The sequence below is a fragment of the Vespa crabro genome, chromosome 9 (assembly GCF_910589235.1).
Source record: "Vespa crabro chromosome 9, iyVesCrab1.2, whole genome shotgun sequence".
NCBI classification, from domain to species: domain Eukaryota; kingdom Metazoa; phylum Arthropoda; class Insecta; order Hymenoptera; family Vespidae; genus Vespa; species Vespa crabro.
Genome location: NC_060963.1, coordinates 1,705,001 through 1,732,500, shown reverse-complemented (window position 1 = coordinate 1,732,500; position 27,500 = coordinate 1,705,001). Strand labels below are relative to the sequence as shown.

General features: G+C 31.0%; 1 protein-coding gene across 3 annotated transcripts in view; it reads left to right on the top strand.

Annotated features, from left to right (window-relative positions):
• The window catches only part of LOC124426984 (probable myosin light chain kinase DDB_G0279831), a 67,698-nt gene that overhangs the window by 7,826 nt on the left and 32,372 nt on the right, over positions 1-27,500 (top strand). The window contains exons 1-3 of one of the 3 annotated variants that reach the window (XM_046969350.1): positions 1-13; positions 4,797-5,372; positions 19,665-19,731. The exon at positions 1-13 is cut by the window's left edge and continues 218 nt beyond it. In XM_046969350.1, the coding sequence (XP_046825306.1) occupies positions 5,342-5,372; positions 19,665-19,731 (98 nt within the window). In that variant the 5' untranslated portion in view covers positions 1-13; positions 4,797-5,341. The remainder of the gene's footprint in view (positions 14-4,796; positions 5,373-19,664; positions 19,732-27,500) is intronic. The other 2 variants (XM_046969349.1, XM_046969348.1) reach the window with 2 other exon arrangements.

Here is a 27,500-nt window from a genome sequence, read left to right as displayed (position 1 = left end):
GAAAATATTTAAAGTAAGTAAATAAGTAAGTAAGTAAGTAAGTAACTAAGTAAGCAAGTAAATACGTGCATTGAACACGTTTTATTGAAAAATGAAGGCACACGATCCCATGGGGGAATTGTGTTTAATTTCCAAACAACGTTAGATATGTACATACATAAACAGATATACATATATACGTACGCATAAACATGGAGATAGCCAACATTTGTTTCCACGTGCAGGAGACTCTCGATCACGATAATGTTTTCACAGGCGCATGGATGGATTGTTTTACCCTTGCGCACAGATATCTATCTACTTGTATCTTGTCAACATTTGCGCGTATCAACGTAACTACAACTATCTCAACCAACCAATTGGAGAAGAGGATCGTTGTGATAATTTTGCGCGGGAAAATTCATGTTGCCTGGGCTATCGTAATATAATATATACATACATACATATATATATATATATATATATATATATATATATATAAGTACATATGATTTGAATATTTAAATGGAATTGTAAGTAAGCAAGCCCTACCAGATTTCGATTATCTCCAAGTATAATATTTTAGTTAAAGTATTTAAATGTTTTCTTTCATTTTTTTTTACCTATATATCCTTTTTCCGTAACACAGAATTCGCTTAATCTTCGTCGTTTGGAATTTCGTGAAATGCGAAATATTATTGGTTTTCTTCTTTTTTATTTGTTTTCTCTCTCTCTCTCTCTCTCTCTCTCTCTCTCTCTCTCTCTCTTTCTGTCTCTCTTTTAAATTATTCATTCACACGCCTTTTATTTATTCTCAAGGATGTAAGATAAGAGAGATAGATAGAGAGTGAGAGTGTGAGAGAGAGATTATTTTCGAGAAAGATTTCGTAGGAAAATTTAATAAGAATAAATCATACGTACGTATACAATGTATGTACATAAGTAAGTGCATACGTACGTACGTGATATTGAATATGATATTGTCGTAGTATGAAAACGGATGTGCGTCGAGCTGAATAACTTGTCTTTCTTTCTTTTTTTTTTCTTTTTTCTTCTTTTTTTCCTTTCGTTTCCATTTCTTTAGATTTTCTTTTTATTTATTTATTCATTTTTTTTTCTTTTCTTTTTTTTTTTTTTTTTTCTTTTTTTTTTTTGGAGCGTCGTGAACGTCGGTATAACTCCGATCTTGACTTTTGGCCGTGACATTTGAAAAGAAATTGTTTCGAGAGACTCCGAGGACTTCCGTTGTGTACTTTGTGAAAACTGTCTTGCTCATTTTCCAGTTTCTATCTCTATCTCTCTATCTCTATCTCTTTATCTCTCTCTCTCTCTCTCTCTCTCTCTCTCTCTCTCTCTCTCTCTCTCTCTCTCTATCTATCTATCTCTGTCTTTTTCTCTGTCTCTTAGTCTTTGTCCCTTTTTCTTTCTGTCTGTCTTCTTCGCAGATGTTATTTCCGACGTGAACCTTTTCTTTTCGGTGACGCGTATATAAAGCCGGGAGATAAAAATCTCGTAAATTTAAACGTCCGTCCGTTTATTCGTTCGTTCGTTCACAGACAAGTTCCTCTTCCTTTAATACGAGATTCTTTTTTATTTTTTTTTTCTTTTTTTTTTCTTTTTTTGTTTGTTTGTTTTTGTTTTTATCCTTTTCCATTATTATTCTTTCTCTTTTCTTTTCTTTATTATCCTAAAATAGGAAGAGCGAGTCAATTTCTGTTGTTCTTCTTGTCCTTTTTCTTTTTTCTTTTACTTTTTTTTTTTTTCTTTTATTTTTCTTTTTTTTCTTTTTTTTCCTTATTTAAAGAATTTCGAACGGTTTAATACGTGTTTATGAGAGTGAAATAGTATGTAACATTCATTATTTCTGGATATTTTCATTGACTACGGAGATATGATAAAATTTTCAAGAGAGATATATAGATAGAGAGATATGTACCGTAACGACAGAAATAGAAAGTTAGAAAAGAAGCTTTTTAAACAAGCTGAAAAAGGGATGGAATAAAAAGAGAAGGAAAAACGAACGAAGGATGCAAATTGAGTTTAAGAGTGGAACCGATAGAAATAAAGAAGACGAGTGGTAATACAAACGAAACGAAACGAAATGAAAGGAGAAATATGCTCAGATATATACATACATATATATATATATATATATATATATATATATATATATTAATATATGTATGTATATATATGAGAAAGAAATAAAGAGAAAGGTTGAAGTTTTGTAAAAATGAAAGAAGAAATGGATGAGGGTAAGTGGAGGGGATAATTGTAGTGCCGAGTCAAGGTTGCTTGGATGATGAACAAAGAGATATAAATGGAGATGATGGTGATGATGATGGTACTATGGTGATGGTAGCGATGGAACGTGAAAAATGAAAAAAATGCAGTCGTGTACTTCGAATGCTCGAAGTTATCTGCTGTATGGTTTTGATATGGATATTGCGAATCTAACAAATCTTATTTTTTAATATTAATTTAAGAAGAATTGTAAATGTCAAAGATTTGATACAAACAGTCTCAACTAAGTGAATCAAAATTGCCAAAAGTTAAAGTAAGTTTTTCAATGTGATTTAAAAATATTTTAGAGTATTCAATAAAAATCTGACGAACTATGGCTGCCTCTATGTATATATATATATATATATGTGTGTATGTATGTGTGTGTAAAATCGAGACAAAAAATTCGAAACTTGATTTCCAACCATCATCCTGATGGAAACTTTTCGTCAATCTATATGTATATATCTATATGCATGTATATGTATTGCGCGTTTGTTTCTCTCTCTCTCTCTCTCTCTCTCTTTGTTATTCGATGATAGTTCAACGTTCCATCTATCTCTTTCTATTTCATTCTCTCATGTTTCTGGTCTTATCGATTTAGTAGACAACTGGTAAAGCCAGTGGCCTCCTAGTCGTACGCGTGACCTTTTTTCCCTTTTGTATTGGTTACGAATATTTCCCTTTAGGGACAACATCGAGATGAGAGATATTATATGTATTTTCTTTTTGTCTTTCGAATATATATATATATATATATATATATATATATATATATATATATATATACACTTGCTCGTTTACTCGCGATGCTCGTACGGAAATAATTATTCTTGTTTCAATGTATCCCGTGATTAATAATTAATTAGAAATTCATAATCGATAAATGTATATTTCATATTTTCTATAAACGAATTAACGAAGCTTGATATTTACGTCGGAAAATATTTTATCAAGAATATTGTTTTGATTTTCGAAGTGTTATCGTTTACACTTTTCTTCATCTTTTTTCTCTCTTTTTTTGTTTTAATTTTTTTTTTCTACCGCCCCCTCCTCCTCCTCCTCCTCCTCCTCCCCGCCCCATTCGTACGGCAATACTTAAAATAATGACACAAAAGAGGATTCAATTAATTTTTTTCGTTCTCTTTTTTCCTTATTTCTTTTTTTTTTCTTTCTTTTTTTTTTTTCGTCATCCTTCCTCAGCCCCATTAAAACCGCATTGCATTTCTCACGTTATACAGGGCGCAACGAAAGTCATTGGATGAAAGACTGGATAGAAAGTTTCTAGGTGATGAAGGAAAAAAAAAAGAAAAAGAAAAAAATAAAATTAATTGCTTTTTATGAGCGATTAATTGTGAAAAAATTAATTTTGATAGAAGTCAAAAAGTTACTGGGAGAGACTAATTTCTTTTTCTTTTTTTTTTTCTTCTTCTTCTTTTTCTTTTCTTCGTCTCAGACTGCGAAATGCTACAGGTCGAAACGCGCTGGCTTAAAAAGTTTCGAGTATGATTGATCGTACTTTTGAAAAATGTTACACCTAAGAACTTTTCGATCCACCCTGTACAATGAACGTTCAGGAAGTAACTACGATCCGTGCGCGCGCGCGCGCGCGTGTGTGCGTGTATGTGTGTGTGTGTGTGTGTGTGTGTAGGTGGGTGAGTGGTAATTATTAAGTTCTCAGGTTGAAATGCTTAATTAAATCTATCGTCTTATTTCAAGGTAGTAAGCGTAGGATTGTTCCCTTCGTTTCCTTTCACAGGGATCTCTGATCTATGCGCTCTGTCATCTTACTGGCTCGTTAACCTTTTCGATTAAAGGTCATCCACATTTTTGATACGATCATGCGATCGTACGAAAAGATTTTAACGAGATCATTAATGATTTACGTTTTGTACGCATAAAGTACATATTTACAAATACATAATTACTTAACGGGAAGAGATAATGCAACGTAAAGATTATCGATTAATTATAGCGGATTATCGATTATATTTTTATTACTTTTCTTCTTGCTTTTCTTTTTCTCTTCTCTCTTTTTTCTTTCTTTCTTTCTTTTTTTCATTTATTTTATTTTCTTTTTTTTTTTTTAAACTCCATTACCATGTATTTTTTTCTATCGGATCTCTCCTTTTTCTTATCTGTTCGTAATAATAATAATAATAATAATAATAATAATAATAATAATAATAATAATAATAATAATAATAATATCGATATCGAAAAGATTTCTTGAGATAAACAGAAATAAGATTGAAAATGTCAAACAGATTGTTCAAAAGGTGTCACTTCGATCTAGCAAACGATAAAGTTTATACGAGATCGAATTTTTGTTTATCCATTTGTAAATAGTACATAAATGTAATCAACTTTTTTTTTTCTTTTCTTTTCTTTTAATCGATCTTTTATTTTGAGGTAGATAAAAGAAGTAAAAAAAGAAAATAAAAAAAACAACAACAACAGTCTCGTAGAAAATTCGTAATCATTGGATATGCACTGAACAATATTTTCATTCATATTCTTTCGTTTTGTTACAGACACAATCAATCGACATAATAAATAAACAAATTCTGGATCATGTCGTCCGAATGGATATCCATAGAGTCGAAAAATAATACGAAAGATCTATATCGTTAAAGGATAAAGAATTTTTTTTTCTTATCCCTGTGGATCGTCCGTCCATCCGTACGTCCCGTTTCATTGCGTCGTTACGTTGACTGGAGGAGGATTGAAGAAGAAAGGAAGAAAAAACAAAAAAAAAGAGAAAAAGAAAAAAACAAAGGAAAAAAAAGAAGAATAATTTCATCGAAATTACGATAAAATTATGGCATCATCGAGGTGACGTCATCGATCGCAAGGAAAAAAAACAAAACGAACAAACAAAAACAGAAGAAAGAGGACGAAGAAGATTTTTCTTTCTAATAAGGATCTCTTCGTTTTTTATTTATTCTTTTTTTTCTTTCTTTCTTTCTTTTTTTTTTTTTTTTTTTCTCTCTCTCTATCACCAACACCGTTAGAATTAGAATCCAAATGATTTCAAGATCGACGTCGAAGGGACAGAGACGTCTTCCAATGGATCGAGATGAAGCTGAACGATAACATAACAATGGAGGGTGAGTCAAGTAGTAGGAGATAAAAATAGAAGAAGGAAAGAAGGTAAAGGGTGTTGAGAGGATGGAGAAGATGAGTGGATCTGGTGGGGGAGGCGGGGTGGAAGGAGAGAAGAGAGTTTTGAGACATTATTTCGTCGCATTATCGTTCGAATCATCGACCGTGAAACGAACGAGTACCGAGCTTTCTCATCTATTCGGATTATCGTCGATTTATACGAACCATGCAAATTCGTTTTACGCGCTGCTGAGAAAACCTATTTTCTATATATATAGAAATTATATATATATACATAAAATTTTCTATATATATAGAAAATAGGTTTTCTCAGCAGCGCGTAAAAGGAATATATATATATATAGAAAATCTTTTCTTTCTTTCTTTCTCCTTTTTTTTCCTTTTTTTTCTTTTCTTTCTTCTTTTCCTTCTTTTTTTCCTTTTCTTTCTTCCTTTCCTTCCTTCCATTTTTCTTTCTTTCCTTCTTTCTGCTCTACATTTTTTCGTTATATATATTTTTACGAGTAGAATGATCCGTACATTGGTACGGAATATCTCAAAGAACTTTGCTTGTCAAAAAAAGGTAAAAAAAAAAAAAGAAAAAAGAAAAAAGAAAGAAAAAAAAATGAGAAAAAAAAAACAGAAGTAACAGAAATAACAGAAATAATAGGAGACGTTAGATTCTTTGAAAATCCAAATAGCAATTTCATTGATTGATTATTGATTCTTTTACTTATTAATTTCTCTTTTATCTTTCAATTATTATTATTATTATTATTATTATTATTATTATTATTGCTATTACTATGATATTTTTGATTGTTATTTATATTATAATTTTTATTATTATTATTATTATTATTATTATTATTATTATTATTATACGAACAACAAATGATCTTTGATCAGTGTCAGGATATTGATAGAGTATTGGATGAGAACGTGCGTGTTACTTCCTTTTTTTTTTTTCTCTTCTTTCTTTTTTCCTTCCTCATCATCCACCATCTTCCTTCTCTCTAACCTTTTAATTTTCTCTCTCCTTAGTTTTTCTTTTTCTTTCATTCTTTCCTCTTATTTTGTATCCTTCATCCCTTTCCCGATCCATCCCATACCCCCTCCCCTCCCCTCCCACCCCCGTCTCTTCATCCCTTGCCTTGATCTCGTCACTTTATCTCGCAACTTCCTACTTTTCCTTCTACATTCTCTTCGAACGCTTTTTTTTTTTTTTTTTTCTTTTTTTTTTTCTTTTTTATTGAAGTCGCCGTGCAAAGGAGAACTTTTAACTTGGCTTGTAGGAGGACGGTTTTAACCTTAAGATTAGTTTGCGAAGTCGCGAAAACCGCAAGTGCATTATGTTCTCTCTCTCTCTCTCTCTCTCTCTCTTTCTTTTTCTATCTCTCTCTCTTTCTCTCTTTCTCTATCTCTGTCCTTCTTTCTCTTCGATAAAATATAAATCGCCACGAGCGGGTTCTATGAAGAAATTGGAAATTGCAAGTAATTTCTATGCCGATCGCGAAGAGAATTTTGTTTTTCTTCTCCTTTTCTTTTTTCCCCCCTCCCCACCTCCCCCCGGCCCCAACTTTCCCTTTCCCTTTTCCTTTTTTCTTCCATCCATCTATCTATCTATCTATCTATCTATCTATCTATCTTTGCTTTTTTTTTCTCTTTTTTCTCTTTTTTTTTTTTTTCTTTTTTTGCTAACTCGAAGAAGTACTTCTCGCGCCTTAAAAATTATTCGACGATCTTGCATACGCATGAACCTTGAAAGTTTCTTTCTATCGATTTGCATCGTCATGAGAAAGAGAGAATGCGTATGTATGTGTGTGTGAATGTGTGTGTGTGTGTGTGTGTGTATGCGAGCGTTAGAGGAAATTCAAAGTTATATCCAACTAATCGAAGTCCGGTGTGTGCTCCAAAGTTAATCACTTTAAGAACACCTACCAATATGAAACTTTCCTTTATGGTGGGAGGGTCCTGTCGAAACGTGCTTAAACTCCTTGACGTGGTATAAACGTCCATTGTTCTTTATTGGTCCTCCTCGTTTAATATTCCCCATTGAGACCATGACTTTATTCGATTTTCTAATCGTTCTTGTATCTCCCTCTCTCTCTCTCTCTCTCTCTCTCTCTCTTTCTCTCTATCTCTCTCTCTCATTAGATCTTTATCCAAGGAATCTATAATGAAGGACGATGGTAGAGAATGGGCCAAAACTTTCCAAGTTATCTCTTTCTTTCTTTTTTTCTTTTTTTTTTCTTCTTTTTTTTTTTTTCTTTCTTTCTTTCTTTCTTTCTTTCCTTATAATTTTTCTTTATTAAATTAATTATTCCTTTCTGACGACGAACGCTTTTTAATCGTGCCATTTTACGATCAAAAAGTGTAAAACAAAAAAAAGAAAGTTAAAGCCAAAAAGGCTTCGAAAGAAAGAAAAAAAGAAAAAAAAAAAAAACCAAGAAAAGAGTATTAAACGATTTTTTTTTTCTTTTTTTTTTTAAAGTCATCTAATAAGTAACCATTGGATCGAATATGTGCGCAGTTAATTGTTTCAAATACTTGCGAGTATTTTGATTGTAATTGTTATCTTAATTTGATTTAATCGACGCGAGGAGAAAAAAAGATTATAATACTTTTGTTCTTTATGGTTTCTTGCTCGGTTAAACGTCCTACATTTTAGATTACGACTTTCGATTCGATTTTTTAATCGACGTTGTCTATTTCTCTCTCTCTCTCTCTCTCTCTCTTTAGATCATTATCTAAAAAAAATCCTAAATGATGGACGATAGTACAGTATGGGCCAAAAGTATCGAGATCATTTGAGAAATGAATTAATTCCTTTTCGAAGTGACTTTTTAAAGTTCGCTGTTTTACGATCAGATAACAAAGAAAAAGAAAAAAGAAAGAAAAAGAATCGGTAGAAAAACAAATTGACCGAACAAGTCTCTAAAAAAAGAATAGTAATCGATCTTTAAAATTGCCCAAGTAACATTTTTTCCAATTTGTACGGAAAATTGATTGAAATACTCGCAGATATTTAATTTAATTGTTATCCTCTAATTGAACGCGAAAAAAAAAGAAAATTCTTTCGTCCTCAATGATTGATCTTTTGTTCGTTTAAATTACGTCTATCATTTATAAATTAAACGTATCTTACGATTTGATTTTCTAATCGTCGCTATCTAAATACATTTAAATATACCTATATATCCGATAAATAAGATGAAAGATTAATAATGAATAATTAAGATCGATGCGAAGCGCTTGTTGATTTCAATAATAGTTCTTTAATATGGAGATAAAAAATATTGATCGACGATAGTAAAAAAAGAAATTCTTTTTTCTTTTTTTCTTTTTTTCTTTCTTTTTTTTTTCTTGTACAGATATTTCTTGTAGAATTATATTATTATATTTTGATAGGATCACTTTGAATTTCGTTTTGTCCTTGAGAGAGAACAAGAGAGAGAGAGAGAGAGAGACAGAAAGAGAGAGAGAGAGAGAGAGAGAGAGAGAGAGGGCTTTAAATAACACGTTTGAATGATACAAACGATGAGTTGAGACACAACGATGGTCCTCGACCTAATTTTCATTCGAGTTCATCGACCTTTTTATTTTTGGTCGCGTATGCGTGAAACGTGCGCGCAGGTAGGCGCACCTGTGCCCCCACTCTCAGATCTTAGAGAACACTGCAATCGACTTTTATCTCATATCAATTTCGATTTGAATTAATAAAAATTAAATGGAAATCATAAGAGATAAATAAAGAAAAAAAGAAAGGGAGAGAATAATTCATCGTACGTTTCACCGATGAGTTTAAACTATTCAAATGTTACGATGAATTTCTTTTAAGATCGTAACATTTGAATCTCCGATTTATCATTGTCATCATTATCGTCATCATTATTGTCATCGTCATCATCATCAAAACATATCGGACGTTGTTCAAATCCGATCGTTAGTCTGGTCACGTAGTAATGTCGAATTAAATCGAGTAGTTGTTATCGAGGTCACGAGAATCCAGAGGTTGATTATTATGAGAGAAGTTTAGTTTAGAGAGGATGTTTCTTACGTGCTTTTACGTAGATAGGTATGTAGATAGTTCGTATGTACTTATCTATGTACATTGTCATCTCTCGTCTCTATCGGTTAATGACGACGATGGAACGACGAAGAAAAAAAAAAAAAAACAGAAATAAAGAGGAAAAAGAAAAAAAAGAAGAAAAAGAAAAGAACAGATAAGTAAAATAAAGGGAAAAGAGGAAGAGAAAAGGAAAGGGAGGAAAGTTGATAAAAAAAAAAAAAAAAAAAAAAGAGAAAAGAAAAAAAAAAGAAAGAAAAAAAAATTGACCAAAAAAAGGAAGAGAAAAAAAGATAAAATATCCGCAGACATAATATCAATGGAATAAATTTTTTCCCATAAGATTTTTTTCTATCTTTGAAGAGTGTCAAAGTTTTTCACGGGGGATAATTAATTATGGATAATTAAGTATCATGAATGGATATATTATGATATTCGATAAAACGAAGAACGATGGCAACGTTTAAGGGAAAAGAAATAATAAAAAGGAAACGTGAGATTTCGTAATAATGTTTTGGATTATTGATTTGTTATCGTAACGAAATGATATTCGAGTGATTGTGTGGGAATAAGAACTCTCTCTCTCTCTCTCTCTCTCTCTCCCTCTCTCTTCTTTTTCTCTCTCTTTTTTTTTTTTTTTTTTTTTTTATATACTTAATACCGACGTTTATCGGATATTTTTTGTTCCGTTTCGTTTCGTATACGGATTACGCGATCCGTTGAAAGCGTGTAGCTATGTTAAGAATCGCGCGTGGGAGATAGGTCAATGAATTAATGTATTTCTGGAAAATATTAAAAGATAAATTATATATATATATATATATATATATATATATATATATATATATATATATATATGTGATTATTATTTTCGTGTAGATAGATTGGCAGATAGGTAGGTTAGTTATATACATACACATATATATATATGTATATATCCACGTTTTTATTTCATTGACAAATGAACAATTTCATTCGTACATAGATTTATATATTTTCATTTACACTTACACACACACACACACATATATATATATATATATAATTGGATTTTTATTATATTTATAATATTTATTATTATTTATATAATTTATATATTATTCTATTTATTCTATTTATTATATCATTTACATATTTATTATATTTGGCTTATGACTTATGGAAGTAGTATTTCTCTTACCATGAATTACATTCAGTTTATGAATTACATTCGCTTTATGAATTAGACGTATCTCTCTCCCTTTCTCTCTCTCTCTCTCTCTTTCTCTCTACACATACACACACATTTATATATATATATATAATGCATATTGTCACGTGCATATACACGCATAGATCTTCCTGACGTCAAGTTCGTCCAACAGGAACAGGCACACGCATCAGTTGCACTTTCTATCTTTGTAATGGATAATAGCTTGACGTAATTTCTACGAGCTGTCTACGTCCATTCATTCAATGATTTCTGTTGATGTACATTCCATCGATCCCCAGATAACCGCATACACGAGAGAATTGTATTCATGCAAATGCATCGAAACCATATCTCCTTTAATCGCTCGTTAGATCACTTTAGTTGATATTGCAATTTATGTAATAATAAATAAACACATATACGTATTTATTTGTATATGAGATTGACAATATAAACGACGATTGCAATTGTTTATTAATGTTTCTTAAGAAAATGAATATCATTTTCTTTTCATTCCCTTTTTTCTTTTTCGCTTTTCCTTAGAGTATCACTAGTCTCTCTCTCTCTCTCTCTCTCTCTCTCTCTTTCGCTCGCTCTTATTAATTATTTATTAAATTTGTAAACGTAATGGAGTAAGAGAAGTTCCCTGCCCTATTCTCGACACGAGAAATTTATTTGATTCGATCGTATTCGTTTAGAGAACAACCTTCGAGACTTTCTACGAACGAAATCGAACTAACGAGCTTTCTGTGTCGGACGTTCATCGTAATTGGATTATCACGATCAGGAGACTTGTTCGTAGACTCTGTAACTTAAACTAAATAAGAAATTATGTGATGGAAAAAGTTCGATAAAAGATAGAAATAGAGAGAGAGAGAGAGAGAGAGAGAGAGAGAGAGAGGGAGAGAGAGGGAGAGTGGAAAAGTAGAGTTTAAGTAGAAAAAGAAGAGTTTAATCGATTTTCAATATTGCGTTAGATATATAAAGCGAGTTCAGAATGGCGGCAATGTTTAAATCGTGTACCAGAATCGAGTGATATCAAGCGTAGATCGTATCGATGACGTCCAACGATGATTTACTTTACTAAAGGACCTGTGTAAACGTTACAGAGAGTCAAAGAGAGAGAGAGAGAGAATTGAGTGAGATTCGAATAGTGATTTTTGAGTAAATATGTTCGACATTGTATACTTGTTTGTATTCCTTCTTTCTTTTTTTCTCTTTCTCTCTCTCTCTCTCTCTCTCTCTCTCTCTCTCTCTCTTTCTCTTTAATATTCTTATTTCTCTCGTTTTCTTTATTTCTCATGTTCTATAAACTTGGCAATTATATTACCCTCGTTCGAGATGTAACTGTCACGGTTGGAACAGTTTAGTCGGTGGTCGAATCGTTAGAGGTGCGCAGTCTCTCTGGTATCCTTGAGCTTGCGTAAACGTTAGATATATTATATATTAACGAGGATTTTCGAATTCTATTTGATAGGATTTTAAATATATATATACATATATATATATATATATATATATATATATCTTTCTGTATATGTATGTATATACGTGTATATATATATATGTGTGTGTGTGTGTGTGTGTGTGTGTGTGGGTAAAATGGGATGCAGAAATAATTGCGGTTTTTATCGTTTTACTCGACACATAAAAAAACGCAATTACTTTTTGCACGAATTAATTTAAAAAAAAAAGAAAAAAAAAAGAAGGAAAAAAGAAAGAAAAGAAAGGAAAGAAAAAGTGACGATATGGAAAAAAAGAAAAAAAGAAATAGAAATAAAAGATGGAAATAAGGAAGTTAAAATTGTTGTTGTTTTTTTTTTTTTTATTTTCTTTCTTTTTTTTTTACGAAAAGCTAACGCGTTAGGTTTTTTTTTTCTATACGATGAGACGTACGCGTTATATGACGTGGTCAAAAATAAATTGAAAAGAAAAATAAACAAAAAAAAAAAAAAAAAAGACAAAATAAAAGAAAACTTCGAAACATTCTCTTGTTTCTATACGTTAATATTAAATTTCACCTTAGTATATTAATATACAACGCAATAATAATCATTTCGTAATTTCGCGCGATATGCATGTACTTACGTACATATAAATCTATTCAATCGATTTTATTTCTTTATGATCGGCATTGATAATATTATGATTGAATTTATGATTGAGTAACGACAATTATGATTTGTGAACGTTCTCTTGGAAAAAAAAAGAAAAACAGAGAGAGAGAGAAAGAGAAAGAGATAGAAAGAGAGAAAGATAGAAAGAGAGAAAAAAAGGAACGTTCGGTCTTGCAAAATTAAAAGCAATTTGTAAGATAAAGGAAAACAGAAAAGAATGTGGATGAAATTCAATTATATAGCTATGACGTTGGCGTGAGCGTTTCCTTTCATGAGAAAACATTTTACTTCTTTTACTTTTTTCTTTCTTTCTATCTTCTTCCTTCCTTCCTTCCTTTATTTTTTTTTTTTCCTTCTTGTGGTACACGTGGCAGGTCAAGATGTTGTTGTTGCTGCTGCTGCTGCTGCTGCTGCTGCTGCTGCTGCTGCTGCTGCTGCTGCTGTTGATTTTGCGTGGGCAGAGAGCATATTTCTCTCTCTCTCTCTCTCTCTCTCTCTCTCTCTCTCTCTTTCTCTCATTCTCTGTCTCTCAATCTCTATCTCTCTATTTCTATCTCTATCTCTATTTATCTTTTTACGTGAAAGTGGAGCCGAGGTAGGAACCGAGGCCACAGATGATGATTCGTCTATATTTGCAATTCTAGTACTTGAAACCTGGCAATTTTTGCAATGGCCCAGTATCTTCTTCTCTAATTTCCTCTTTTACACTGATTCCTCTCTCGTTTCTTTTTTCTTCTTCTTTCGCTGTTTCTCCTTCTCCTTCTCCTTCTTCTTCTTCTTATTCTTTTGCTCTTTCTCAACGAGTCTGAAGGTCTTATTACACTTAAGATGCGCTTAAAGCCAGCTCGAACATAGAAGCTTCTGTTAATGCATGTAAATGTCTGTGTGTGTGTGTGTGTTTGTGTGTTTGTGTGTTTGTGTGTTTGTGTGTTTGTGTGTTTGTGTGTTTGTGTACGTGTAAGCGTATCTATGAACGAGCGAAAAATACTTTCGACAAACATTTGTGCTCGACGCTTTAAGAATTAGAGAAAGAGAGATAGAAATAGAGATAGAGAGAGAGAGAGAGAGAGAGAGGGAGAGAGAGAGAAAGAATATTTCCCCGTTCGTTACTAATTTCTTAAAGCGCTTTCTCTCTCTCTCTCTCTCTCTCTCTCTCTCTCTTTCATTTTCTTTCTCTCCATCGTTGCTTTAATTCCTATTTCATTTTTGTATATTATTCTAGGAGGAGAAAAAAAAACTTACCAGGTCGATTCGTTCTTTATATTCGTCATTTTTTAAAAATCCATTTCAATTTCTAAAGAATGTATGAGAACTTCATAAGAGAACAAGCTATATGAGAGAGACAGAGAGAGAGAGAGAGAGAGAGAGAGAGAGAGAGAGTTTTTTCAAAGAATTGGAATAAATGAAACAAGATTGTTCTAGTAAGATTTTTTTATCGTTTTCCCTCAATATATTTCCCTAAATGAATTCGATTATTCTTCGGAGTTAATTTTTCGTACAATATTTATTTATTTATTTATTTATTTATTTATTTATTTATTCCGCGTTCAGCCATTTTCTCTCTCTCTCTCTCTCTCTCTCTCTCTCCCTCTTTCTTGTTCTTTGTACATTCGTAATTAATTGTCGACGTATTCATCGACATTTTCTAAAGATTTTCACTTCCAGTTTTATTACCAAGGACGAGTCAAAAAAGGATTCCTATAAGGATTATATTAAAAATTAATTGCTCCTTTTTCAAATTTTTTCGATTAAGTTTTTCTTCTCTCTCTCTCTCTTTTTTATTTTTTTTTATTTTTTTTTTTATTTTTTTTCCCCTTTCTTTTAATCTTTCTTCTCCTTTTTCTCAGATTATTGTAAAATCGTAAGCTTAAATTATCGCAGATATTTAAAATAGAGTAGATATTTAAAAAAATCTCTCGAGGAAGATACGTTTTCTCTCTTTCTTTTTGTTTCTTTTTTTTTTCTTTCTTCCTTTCTTTTTTTTTCACTGCAAAACAACTCGCACTGACTTTTGATTCCTCCGTCTACACCCCCCCCCCCCCGCCCTCTCCATTTCCATTCCTTTACATAGGTAAACGAAGAAGGAAGAAGAAAGGAATAGAAGAAAAAAAAAAAAACAAAAAATTATGAAAGTCTTTGGAATCAGATATTGCAATCGACGTTTTTCCTTTTATGTTCTATTTGTTTTTTTTTTTTTTTTTTTTTTTTTTCTTTTTTCTTTTCTCTTCTTCTTTTTTTCTTTTTCCTTCTATTATATACGTTCTCGATATCATACGCAGGTAATTCAGTCTCATTGGAATGAGATCTATAATACATAACGTATCGATACCAAAAGCAATTTAGGAGGTAATATTTTCCGACAAAACGTCGCCACGATTCACATTTATATGTCGAAAAATCGCATTTCACTGATTTCGTTTCACCCAACCTCGGTTTCTTTTTGTCTCCTTTTCTTTTCTTTTTTTTCTCTCGAGTATCTCTCTTTCTCTCTTTCTCTCTCTCTCTCTCTTTCTCTGTCAACTTTTCTCCTTCTCTCTTTTTTCTTTTTTTTTTTTTTTTTTTTTTTGTATAACTTCACTTATCCAATAGCAATTTCAGTTATATTCAAAAGTAACACGTAATTTTCCTGGTACAATCCGAGAATTGTTTTCTGCGATGAAAAATAAATTAATTTCTCGAAATGGCCAAGTCCATTGTCGACAAAATAAAACATTTTCCGTTGGATAATAGATATTCAATCATGCCGATAAAAAATCATTTCTCTCTCTCTCTCTCTCTCTCTCTCTTGTTTCTTTTTCTTTTTATTTATTTATTTATTTTTTTATTTTTTTATTATTATTAATCATTAACGATTTGATATTATTAAGGATATTATTAACGAGACGATGAAAGATACACTAATAATGAAAAATAAATTTCGTTTGAGTACTTCCAAAGAGATGCGATTAAGTCTTTCTTATCGATTGATTATTATATCAACGAGAGAGAGAGAGAGAGAGAGAGAGATAATAGACACACGCATAATTTCTCATCGTTCAATAGGCAGATCGACCGCAATAGCGTTTGCATTATCTCGGTCATATCCTCTTTTCCATCTATAGTTCGTCCATGCTAACTCCTACTAGTGTGCCAAAGTTCGTGCGAATTTTTTTTTTTTTTTTTTTTTTCTTTTCTTTTCTCTTTTCTCGTTTTTTCTGTTTTCATACAAGAGAGGAAGGTTGAGAGGGGGCGGGGGTGGGAGTAGGAAGAGAAAGAGAGAGAGAGATAAATATTTCACTTTGTAAAATTTATCTCACGTTGTGATATTTGACAGAATAGATCGTTCATTTTTGTCTATTATATAATAGTTCGATTATTATTTCGATCATAAGTTCGATATATGGTACATAGGGTGAAAATATTTCATACGGCGATTGAAGTAATTTATTTGTTTTAAATATATTTTATTTATTAATTGAATTTTCATTGAAAAAGTGATCGAAAGAAATATTAATCGTGCCGTATTAAGAAGGAAATAGAATAAGAGGATAAAGGCTTGATAAGAGAGATTAATCGTTAATCGATTTGCAATCATATTTTCTATAAAACTGTCTTACTTATTCTCCTCTTTCTTTTATCTTTTTTTTCTCTTAACTTCTTCGTACTCTTTGTTAGCCTCCGTCATAATCGAAACGATCGATCGAATGGGAAAAATAAAAGCTAAGTCAAGGATAAAGGAAATTGAGAAAAAGCAAAAAAAAAAAAAGAAAGAAAAAATATAGATGACCAACAAAAGCTATTAAAAGAATCGAATGTCGAAAGACAATCGATTATTGTATATGTGTATATATATATATATATATATATATATATATATATATATATATATGTATGTATGTATGTATGTATGTATAATATTTATTTTATTAGTCAATAAGTAATTATTCAAATACTTCATATTTTTTATTTAAATTAATGATAATAATAAATAAAAGTTCTTTTATATGAAAAGTTAATTTATTTCATATATTCTATAATATGTGTAACAAAACACTCGTATTATTTATTAAGATAAAAAATAATAAATATTTTATTTATTCAGATACGAAATATTATGACATTAATTTTATGACGACATTAATTTTATTCTTCTGTCGAATGTTGAAGTAAACAAAAAAAAAAAAAAAGGAAAAAAAAGAAAAAAAGAAAAAAGAGAAAAAGAACAAAATAAAAAACATGTTTTATTTTTTTTCTCTTTTACTTGATCAAACAAATTTTTATTTCGCAATATAAAAGATGATAAAGTCTGTACAAGGTCAACTACATTATATCTAAAGTACAACAAAATTTTATAATAAATCGTGAACTTTGTCTCCTTTCTAAATTGTTAATAACTCGAGTAAGCGCGATTGACGGACGCTATATTAATCAATAAATGGAAATAAATTAAGGAGAAAGAAAGAAGAAAAGGAAAAATGGAAGAACGAGAAAAATCAAAGAAAAGAAGAAATTTGTCTCTTCGTTCTTTGGAGAATAAAAATCATCGATGATGCAAATAATGATTTATTATTTTAATAATAGAAATAGATATGCTTTCTCTCTCTCTCTCTCTCTCTCTCTCTCTCTCTCTCTCTCTCTCGATCAAACAAACACGTTTTCTATATCAATTGATCATATGTGACCCTCAGTGGCTTTCCGTCGATATCAAAATGATAAAATCTATGAATATATAATCTAGTTGCTCGTTCGCATTTAACCTTTAACATTCGATCTTCGTCATCGTCGTCATTGTTGTTATTGTCGTCGTCGTGGTGGTCGTTGACGATTTATGCGTTCTTCTTCTCTCTCTCTCTCTCTCTCTCTCTCTCTGTTATTTTTTTTCTCTCTCGACTCCGGCTTCAGAATCGTTCCTTACCTCGTGCCGTTTACACGTGTAAACATTATCTCTGCCAGTTAACTCGACCTTCTAAGAGAGAGAGAGAGAGAGAGAGAGAGAGAGAGAGAGAGAGAGACTGAGAGGGAGAGAGACAAAAATGATTCCGTCGAGTATTTATCGAACGTAAATAACTAAAACCTTTTTTTCTTCCATTTTAAGTCTCTTAGAAAAAGAAACAAAAAAAAACATAAATAAATAAATAAATAAATAAATAAATAATACTAGTTAGCGTAGTAAGAAGAATAATAGTAATAATAACTTTAATCTATGAAAATAAGAAAATATTACGTAGAATGATCAATTTAAAACGTTATTTAAATCCTTTTATATATTTCCCATGATATATTTCTATAAAATAAATATTGCATGTATATATATATATATATATATATATATATGTTGTAAGCTTGTAACGAAGGTAAATGACGTGAAGATGGTTTTAACGATTTAATAATTATTTTGGATTAACGAATGAGTTTTTGGATTTTCTTTCCTAAAATGATCTCTCTCTCTCTCTCTCTCTCTCTCTCTTTCTCTTTCTCTTTAGCTCGCTCTCACTCTCGGTCTCTCTTTTGCACATATAAACTTATACACTTATACACACACGTATAGACACATATCATACACATACACACACATAGTCTTCTTCATCAACGTGAGCATAAACTATATTAAATTCGTTAACCGTTCGTAAATTCGATTTCATAGTCGAAGTTGATCGTTTCACGCTTGGTAGCGATACTGGATGGTTGGCCTTGTGATAATATCTCCTTCGTCACCTTCCTCGATCGTTTTATCGTCATAGTCATCGTCATAGTCATCGTCATTGCCATCGTCATCGTAGAGATCCCTGTCATCGTCATCGTCATCGTCGTCGTCGTCGTCGTCGTTCTGTATCATAATTGTTCAAAGGGTGAACTTTGTAATTAGTAAATGCTACGCGGCTAGCTCGATCGATGATAAAGAGAAGGGGTTGAATACAAGAGGTATGAAGCATGCGAGAGAGCAAGAGAAAGAAATAGATTGAGCGAGAGAAACAAAGTGTGTATGTATGTGTGTGAGAGAGAGAGAGAGAGAGAGAGAGAGAGGAAAGGTTATAACGGAGAAGTGCCGGCTCGCAAATTGCAATGAATCGCAATTAACCTCGATCCTCCAAAGGTATTCTGATATTTGAATTAAACGTTTCCATAGTTCTCGTTGAAAATTAACGGCTTCTTCAATGTCGATTCTGTATATACATATATATTTCTCTCTCTCTCTGTCACATGTAAACAAAAAATCTTTTAAAGCTTCGTTCATTCTCGTTAGTTTACATTTCTAGATTGATGAAGAACGTTTAAAATCTGTCGATAAATTTGTCTCTAGAAAATACTTATCATTTTCCCTTTACTATCTATCTTCATCTTTATTTCTATCTCTATCTCTCTTCTCATTGTATTTCATTGGCAACGATCGACAAATTCTTACGTCACATTTATATCTTCTTAAGGGTTACGTTTTTTCTTTTTTTTTTTTCAACGCGTATTACCAAAGCAAAATATATGTAGCTATCGATGTATATTATAAATCGAATTGATCCTTTTTATCATCTCGCCTTGAAACTGATACTTCATTCATACGATTACGTTAGCTAATGGCAGATATTGTCGTGCTATGAGAAAAAGATCCTCGTACATGCGTACATATATACATACATACATACATACATAAATACATACATACATACATACATGGTTGCGTCCAATGAGTGGGCTAATGAGGAAATCGCGAATTTCCGTACGATATCGTTCGTTTCGACGCACTTCTGTAATTTTTTACATTATGGCAAATTTAACGACGTTCTAAATGATTATTCTTTATTTGTTATTTTTTTCTTTTTTTTTTCTTTTTTTTCTAATCGACTTTTCTATAACACTGTTCTCCATTCCTCCCCCCCCCCCCACCCTCACCCTCTGTCTTTCTCTCTCTAACGTCAATATTTTTTTTGTTTTCTTATTGTTTCAGCCTGCAACATATGGGGAAACGTTTGCCCGCAAATATGCCGTCGGCCAAAAATCGGCGATATACCGAAGTAAGTTAAGGATTTTATAATGAACGTATAGTGTTTCTTTTTTTTTTTCTTTTTTTTTTTTAAGAAGGATAAAAGCATAGAAAAAGTAATGAAGAAAGAGAAAGAAATAGATCAAAAAAACAAGAAAAAGTATTACATCCTTGCTTAAGGAACACGAAGTGATCTTATCAGAGAATAAATTTGTATTAATATAAAATATCGGACAAGGAGAAGATCGGTGGCATAAGAGATTCGATCGATAAGTTAAGAAATATCGTGTCGGTTATCAGATAAGTTATAAGTTGATTTTTAATAAGAAAAAACGATATCATTTATCATTCTGACGAGGATATTCAGTACAAAGCTAAGTCGAGTCCAATTACATCGGACTTTTCTATTATTACATTTACACGTGAAAGTTTACACGTGAAATGCAAGATACTATTCTATGTCGTACGTATGAAAATATAATCAAGGATTTATATACGTGCCTGTAAGTAGATACTCTATACGTTACATCTCCTATAACCATATATATATATATATATATATATATATATACACACATATATATATATATATATATCGTATATGTACATGTATATGCGTAGGTGAGCTTTATACGTGGTTAGAGATACAATTTATATGGATAGAGAAATACGAGATTTTGAAGTATTTTCGGCTCGATTTCGAAACTCTAACGTAAATTAATACCGGAGTAGAGATAGAGAGAGAAGTGGGAGGGAGTGGGGGGTTTTAACATATTTGCGAACAAGTTAGACGAAATCATTGTCCTTTTGTAAAATTTATTCTCGTGAAACGACTCGAGGATAGTCCCTTTTCAGTTCGGAGCTTACTTAAGCTCCATTAGCGTGTCGCTTCAAAAGCATCATCGTCGTCGTCGCTTCTGTTCTAAAGCTTCCTACCATTACGTTGTGTCGTTAGAAGCTCAGTACGCGCGAATATCCATCGTTACGCCGCAACCTCGTTAATTTTAGCGTCTGGCTTAAAGAGAGCCGTCGCTTTACGATAAAGCCAGACGACGACGACGACGACGACGACGACGAGGAGGAGAGAAGAGGACATTTTCAGACGAGATCCTCCTGCGAACGAAATTCCCTATTCTTTTTTTAAACTACCTTTATCTTTATATTTTTCTTTCTTTTATTTCTTTTTTTTCCCTTTGCTCGTTCGGAAAATCGGGAAAAACAGGCGATAGACGAGCGTTTGCCAAAAAGCAAAAAACAGAAAACGATTTTTTTCTAAAATTAAATTTTAGAAAAGATATATATATATATATATTTTTTTTTTCTTTTTTCTCTTTTTTTTTGTTTTTTTTTCCTAAAATCGATCGAAACATATTCGTCCATCGTCCCTGACCTTCGATGTCTGGTTTAAAACAATTATTGCAGCAACACGTAAAGAGGACTGATAGAGGGAGAGAGAGAGAGAGAGAGAGAGAGAGAGAGAGAGAGGGAAGGAGAGGAGGGGCAAAAGAGGGAGAAAGAGATATATGTAAACTTAAGAAAGGACGTTTAATTCGCTATAATGTATCCCGACATGCAAATAGATATTTTTAACTCGTAGATATCAAAGTGGGATCGATATTTGGTAGATGTTTCATGAACTAACTCAAAAATGTTCTTGACCAAAACGAAGAAACTCTAATCTGTCTTTTATCTAATCTCGTCTCGTTCAAATTTATAATCTCATTTGCTTGCTATAATTATATATTAATATTAAATTTATATGCGTACCTTGAAAATTAATTAACGGAGAAAATTTTGTAACGAGACGATGGATAATGTAATTGTTTTAAATTAAATAAAGAGACAATGGAGACGATTTATTTCAATTTATTTCGATTTATACTTAACGAAAAAGTTTACGATTTGTCAGATATATTTAGAGAAAAAAAAAAAAAAGAAAACAGATGAGAGAGAGAGAGAGAGAGAGAGATCGTATATCTGCTGTTGTCTCTCTTTAAATTATTGAATCTCTCGGTGGAAAGTCATATCGATCGCTAAGGATGCATCTTCATGAACCAAGTCTCGAATGTCCTTTACTCTCTTTTCCTCATGTTTCTCGATATTACCGAGAAACTGATTAATGATGCACTCGGTGAAGGATTAATTTCCTTCGATGTTTCTCACGATGACGATGATTACTTTCTAAATATATTTGCAATATAGATAACGGACGCTTTTGATCTCGAAACTAAGATTTTAATATATTTTCTTTTAGACTTTAGATAGTTTCAAGTAAGTAAATAGAAAATCTTTTATTATCATATTTCGTATCGAGATTATTTTATATATATATATATATATATGTATATGTATAATCGTTTGCATATTAATTTATTAATATACATATATAAAATTGTGCTACGACACAATTTTATATTATTTATTTATTTTTTTTATTTTTTCTCCTTTTTCTAACATTAATGGTTTCGCAATCGAGTCTACTTTTTTTTTTCTTCCTTTTGTTTTCTATTTCCTTCATTTCCTTTTTATTTTCTTTTTATTATAGAAACCTTTGTTAAATGTCGTATTGAGAAATTGAAGTATAACAAATTTAGAAGGTATTTATATCGACATTAAGTTAAGATAGACAAGGGCCTTTTAATTGGGGAATAAGGAAAATGGGGCAACGCGAGGCAGGAAAGAAGGAAGGAAGAAAGGAAGGAAGGAAGGAAGGAAGGAAGGAAGGAAGGGCGGGGGGAGGGTAGAGAAAATGCATAGAGGTTAACCGCGTGTACGGAAGGTCGTCAGTCTCTGCTTCGCTGAGCTTGCATTGGCTCGCAGAGCTTTCGGTTCGATGGAGCGCATCAAAGAGAGCTTTTCACCTAACGTATCCTTCTACCATGGTTTACCCTTTCTCTCTCTTTCTCTCTCTCCCTCCCTCTCTCTCCCTCTCTCTCTCTCTCTCTCTCTCTCTCTCTCTCTCTCTCTCTCTATTTCTCTCTTTATCTGTCTCTGCTGCAGCATGACCAGAAGAATAGTTGAGCAGTGTCTCTTTTGTGAATTTTTCGAGTACTATGTAGTAGTAGTGAGTGTCAATTCATTGGAAACTAATAAAATGTCGAATGATATATTTTATATATATATATATTAAAATATTTTTATACATATAATCGAACCATAGGACGAAAGAACGAATTGTTTAATAAATTTATATACGTAGGTATTTACATATGTTACATATATATATATATATATTTTTTGTTTTATTTCATACATTTCAACTTAATTTAAACGGAGGATTTATTTCAAATAATAAATGTCGATGATTAAATTTGGCCATTGATAATTCGAGTTCGATTAAAAATAATAATCGTCATATGTTCTTCTAAAGATAAATTCGATTATGCCGAACGTTAAGTAATTAAAGCGTTAAACGCGTTCAATCTTTTAATTCGTATTTCGCGTGACTAACGAGTGAGCATTTGCTCATAATATTTTTCAATGTTATATCGCGTGGACGCATTTATGCGAATCTTTCGCACGAACAATTTAATAAGGTTATTTACATTTAGACATAACGTGATTATGAGCGATAATAGTGAATTCCCAAGTGAATTTTCTGGTTTGTATTTCTTTCTCCCTTTCTTTTTTTTTTTTTTCTAATCTTGTGGTTTGTTTCTAATTTCTTTTTCTTTTCCTCTCTCTCTCTCTTTTTTTTTCCTTTCTCTTTTCTTTTCTTCTCTTTTCTTTTCTCTTTCCATTAAAGATTCAATTTATTTTCTCTTATATTTTCTTCCTTTTTCTTTTGTTTTTCTTTTTTTTTTCTTTCACATTCGACAAAAACTTCGTTATATCGTATAATTACAAAATAACAATAATTAACTATAGTATCAAATAATTTACATTGATAACTCGCGTATATGATTAAATGTTTAATCATCGATCCGTTATACGTAGCGATTAATGTTGCAAACTGCTCCGTAAAATCTACATTACACATACCAATAAATACAAATGTATGTCTCTCTCTCTCTCTCTCTCTCTCTCTCTATATATATATATATATATATATATATATATATATATATATATATATGTATATGTATATATAGAAAGAGAGAGAGAGAGAGAGATCTGCATCTATCTATCGATTTATCTATCTATCTATATATATCTATATATATATATATATATATATATATATATATATATATATAATCTATATATATATAAATTATAGATAGATCAATAGAGAAATACAGATCTACAAAGATACATCTGCCATAAACACGTACGATGATACACATATCGTTTTAGAACGTATTCTGTTAATAAATTGATTAGTTTCTATGAAGGCAGAGATGCTGTCATAGTAATCGCATTATCGAATTGATCGGAAAGCCTAGAATAACTAATTGATGTTGAAAATTTTCAATTATTTAAAAGCATAAATTATTCCAATCGTTATTCATTAATTCTTTAATATTAAATATATACATGCATACATGCATACATACATATATATATATATATATATATATATATATATAATCTATATATATATAAATTATAGATAGATCAATAGAGAAATACAGATCTACAAAGATACATCTGCCATAAACACGTACGATGATACACATATCGTTTTAGAACGTATTCTGTTAATAAATTGATTAGTTTCTATGAAGGCAGAGATGCTGTCATAGTAATCGCATTATCGAATTGATCGGAAAGCCTAGAATAACTAATTGATGTTGAAAATTTTCAATTATTTAAAAGCATAAATTATTCCAATCGTTATTCATTAATTCTTTAATATTAAATATATACATGCATACATGCATACATACATATATATATATATATATATATATATATATATATATATATCGAAGTGAAAGAAAAAAAATTAAATGATTCAATTATTATCGAAACTTTACACTATTTATATATGATTATAACAACAATATATATTTATTTATTTATCTATAATATAATATCGAAATATGGATGTTATGATTAAGGGTCAAAATGGTTGATCGACGTGTTTCGAACTTGTTACACGTGTCGAACTTTAATGCCGACAAGCGAACAATGCCGGGCAGACGCGTCGCGTCGCTCGTTGCGATAACGGCTTGTTAAATGATCGCACGAGTAGTAGTACGGTTAAGCGATCAGCCTGAGTACGCAATTATTCGTTGTCGCCCGTTATAATTTGTCGTCGTCGCGTTGTGTCTCTCGGTTAAGAAATTTTTGTCGTCTTCATTCGTCTTCTTCTTCTTCTTCTTCTTCTTCTTCTTCTTCTTCTTCTTCTTCTTCTTCTTTTTCTGTTTATCGATCGATAAAAAAAAAAAAAAAATAAAAAAAACAAAAAAAGAGAGAGAAAAAAAAAATAAGAAAAATAATTTTTCTACAGAGATCCCATATAAAACTTTTTGTTCTTTCTTTTTTTTTTTTTTTTTCCATTTCTTCTTTCTTTCTTTCTCCTTTTTTTTTGTTTTATATCTGTATAAACATCGTAACTATATCGAGACTGTCATTGCAAATTTCTTCTTTATTTTTCTTATTTTTTTTTTTTTTTTTTCATCTATTTTACTTTATTACTTTTTTCTTTCTTTTTTTCTTTTCTTTTCTTTTCTTTTCTTTTTTTTTTTTCTCCTTTACTTATTATAATCATCGAATTTCAAAAAGAAAATTTCTTTGGTAATTTATCGAAACTTCTTTAACGTACGTTTTCGATGGATTTCGAGTGGAAGAGCACAGAAATTCGTCGCTTTGATGTTTCTGATAAGAAAAAAAAAAAAAAAAAAAAAAAGAGAGAAAGCGAGAGATAGAGAGAGAGAGAGAGAGAGAGAGAGAGAGAGAGAGGAGTAGAAAGGAAATCACGAATGATACGAATACGACTGAAGAGAATGGAAAATCGAGTCGCCTCGAAAATGAAGTGCGGATGAGCTCTGCTGTTCGGTTGCGGTAACTCGAAATCCGATAATTCGTCCCAATGAATTCCGTAATTCCGGATAGTCGCTAGTACCAATGGCGCACCATGGCCGTTCGATCGATGACCGAATATAATTGGCATGTTGATGTTTCGAATATATCTCTCGTTTACTCTAACGAACTTCTCCTTTTTATCTGAATTCAAATTTTGCAATATACTCGTTATAAATCTAAATGATCATTTATTACTATATTATAAATAAATAAATATATAAATAAATAAACAAATAAATTTTATATATATATATATATATATATATATAATATAAAATATAATTGGTTATTTCCAAAGAGAGAAGTATTTTTTTTTCTTTTTCTTTTTTTTTCTTTTTTTTTTCTTTATAAATAAATTATAGAGATTATATATTTTTTTGTTCCTTTTCTTTCGTTTTTCTTTCTTTCTTTCTTTTTTTTTTTTTTTTTTTCCCATACATAGAAATAATCGCAAGATAGTGGCAGAGTTTCGATAAATTTTATAATTGTTCTTGATTCCTCTCTTTAAGAGGAGATACATATATGATATAAGAAGAAAAAAAAATATGGTGAAAGGTATAATGCTCGGGTCATATATCACCTTGGTTCAACATTAATCGTAAGGTTGTGATGACGACACGTTGGAACACCGCTATGACGTTAATAATTACCAGACGTTGGTGATGGTGGTGTGCTTGTTCAGAAACATCTGCTGGCGTTTTGTCGTACGTCTATGCAAATGAGAAAGGCGTATCAACGTTACGGCCAGTTTCTACGAGATTATTACACTCTTAATAGCACAGGTGGATTTCTCTCTTTCTCACACACACACACACAGACACACACACTTTCATTTTTCTCGCTTTTTCTTTTCCCTTCTTATTTCCACGTCGAGCGTCTCACCGCGATGACTAATGTTTATTATCATTACTTTTTTTTTTCTTTTTCTTTTTTTTTTTTTTTTTTATTTATATTATTTTCAATTCTTCTCCACTATCAAACAATTACGAAGAAATCCATCATGATTTTTTTTTTTTTTCTGAAAGATCTCTCTTTTTTTTTCTCTTCTCTTTTTTTCTTCTTCTTCTTCTTTTTCTTCTTTTTCTTTTTGTTGAAGAAGAATTCCTTGACGAAGTCTTCTAAAGAAAAAAAAAAAAAAAAAAAAGAAAAAAAAATGGACGAGAGGGGGAGAAAAAAATGCATTCGTTTTTGAGTAACATGAGTAACACTTCTGGAGAATCAATTTATAAAAGAATCTCGGACGTGTATAAAAGTGGATAAATTCGCTTAAAAAAAAAAAAAAAAAAAAAATTAAATAAAATAAATAAATAAACATAAATAAAATGAAAAAAAAAAAGAAAGAAAAAATAAACAAAACGGAAGAGGAAAAAATTGCGAAAGAAGTTTGTTCACCTTTGTGTATCAACCTATTGCACGATGTATATTTTCTTTTTTTCTTTTTTTTCTTTTTTCGTTGATAGAAACTTTGTTGTTGATAAATCGTCTGAAAAAGAAGGGGAAAAGAAAAAAAAAAAAAAAGAAAAAGAAAGAAAAATAAATTGGAAAAGAAGATTTCCATTTCTTTCTTCCTTCTTCTTCTTCTTTTTTTTTTTTGTTCTATTTCTTTCTTTCTTTTTTCTTTTTTTTTTTTTTTCTTTCTTTCCTCCAGAAAATCCATTTGCCTTATATCACTTCTGGGAACAATTTAAAACATCTTCATTACATATAAAATGACATTGGTGTGTGGTTTAAACATTAATTGTGTTACATAAATTCAAATGGCGCATTGCCAAGAGTAATGCCACGAAAAGAAGACGTTCTTCTTCTTCCTCTTCCTCTTTTTTTTTCTCT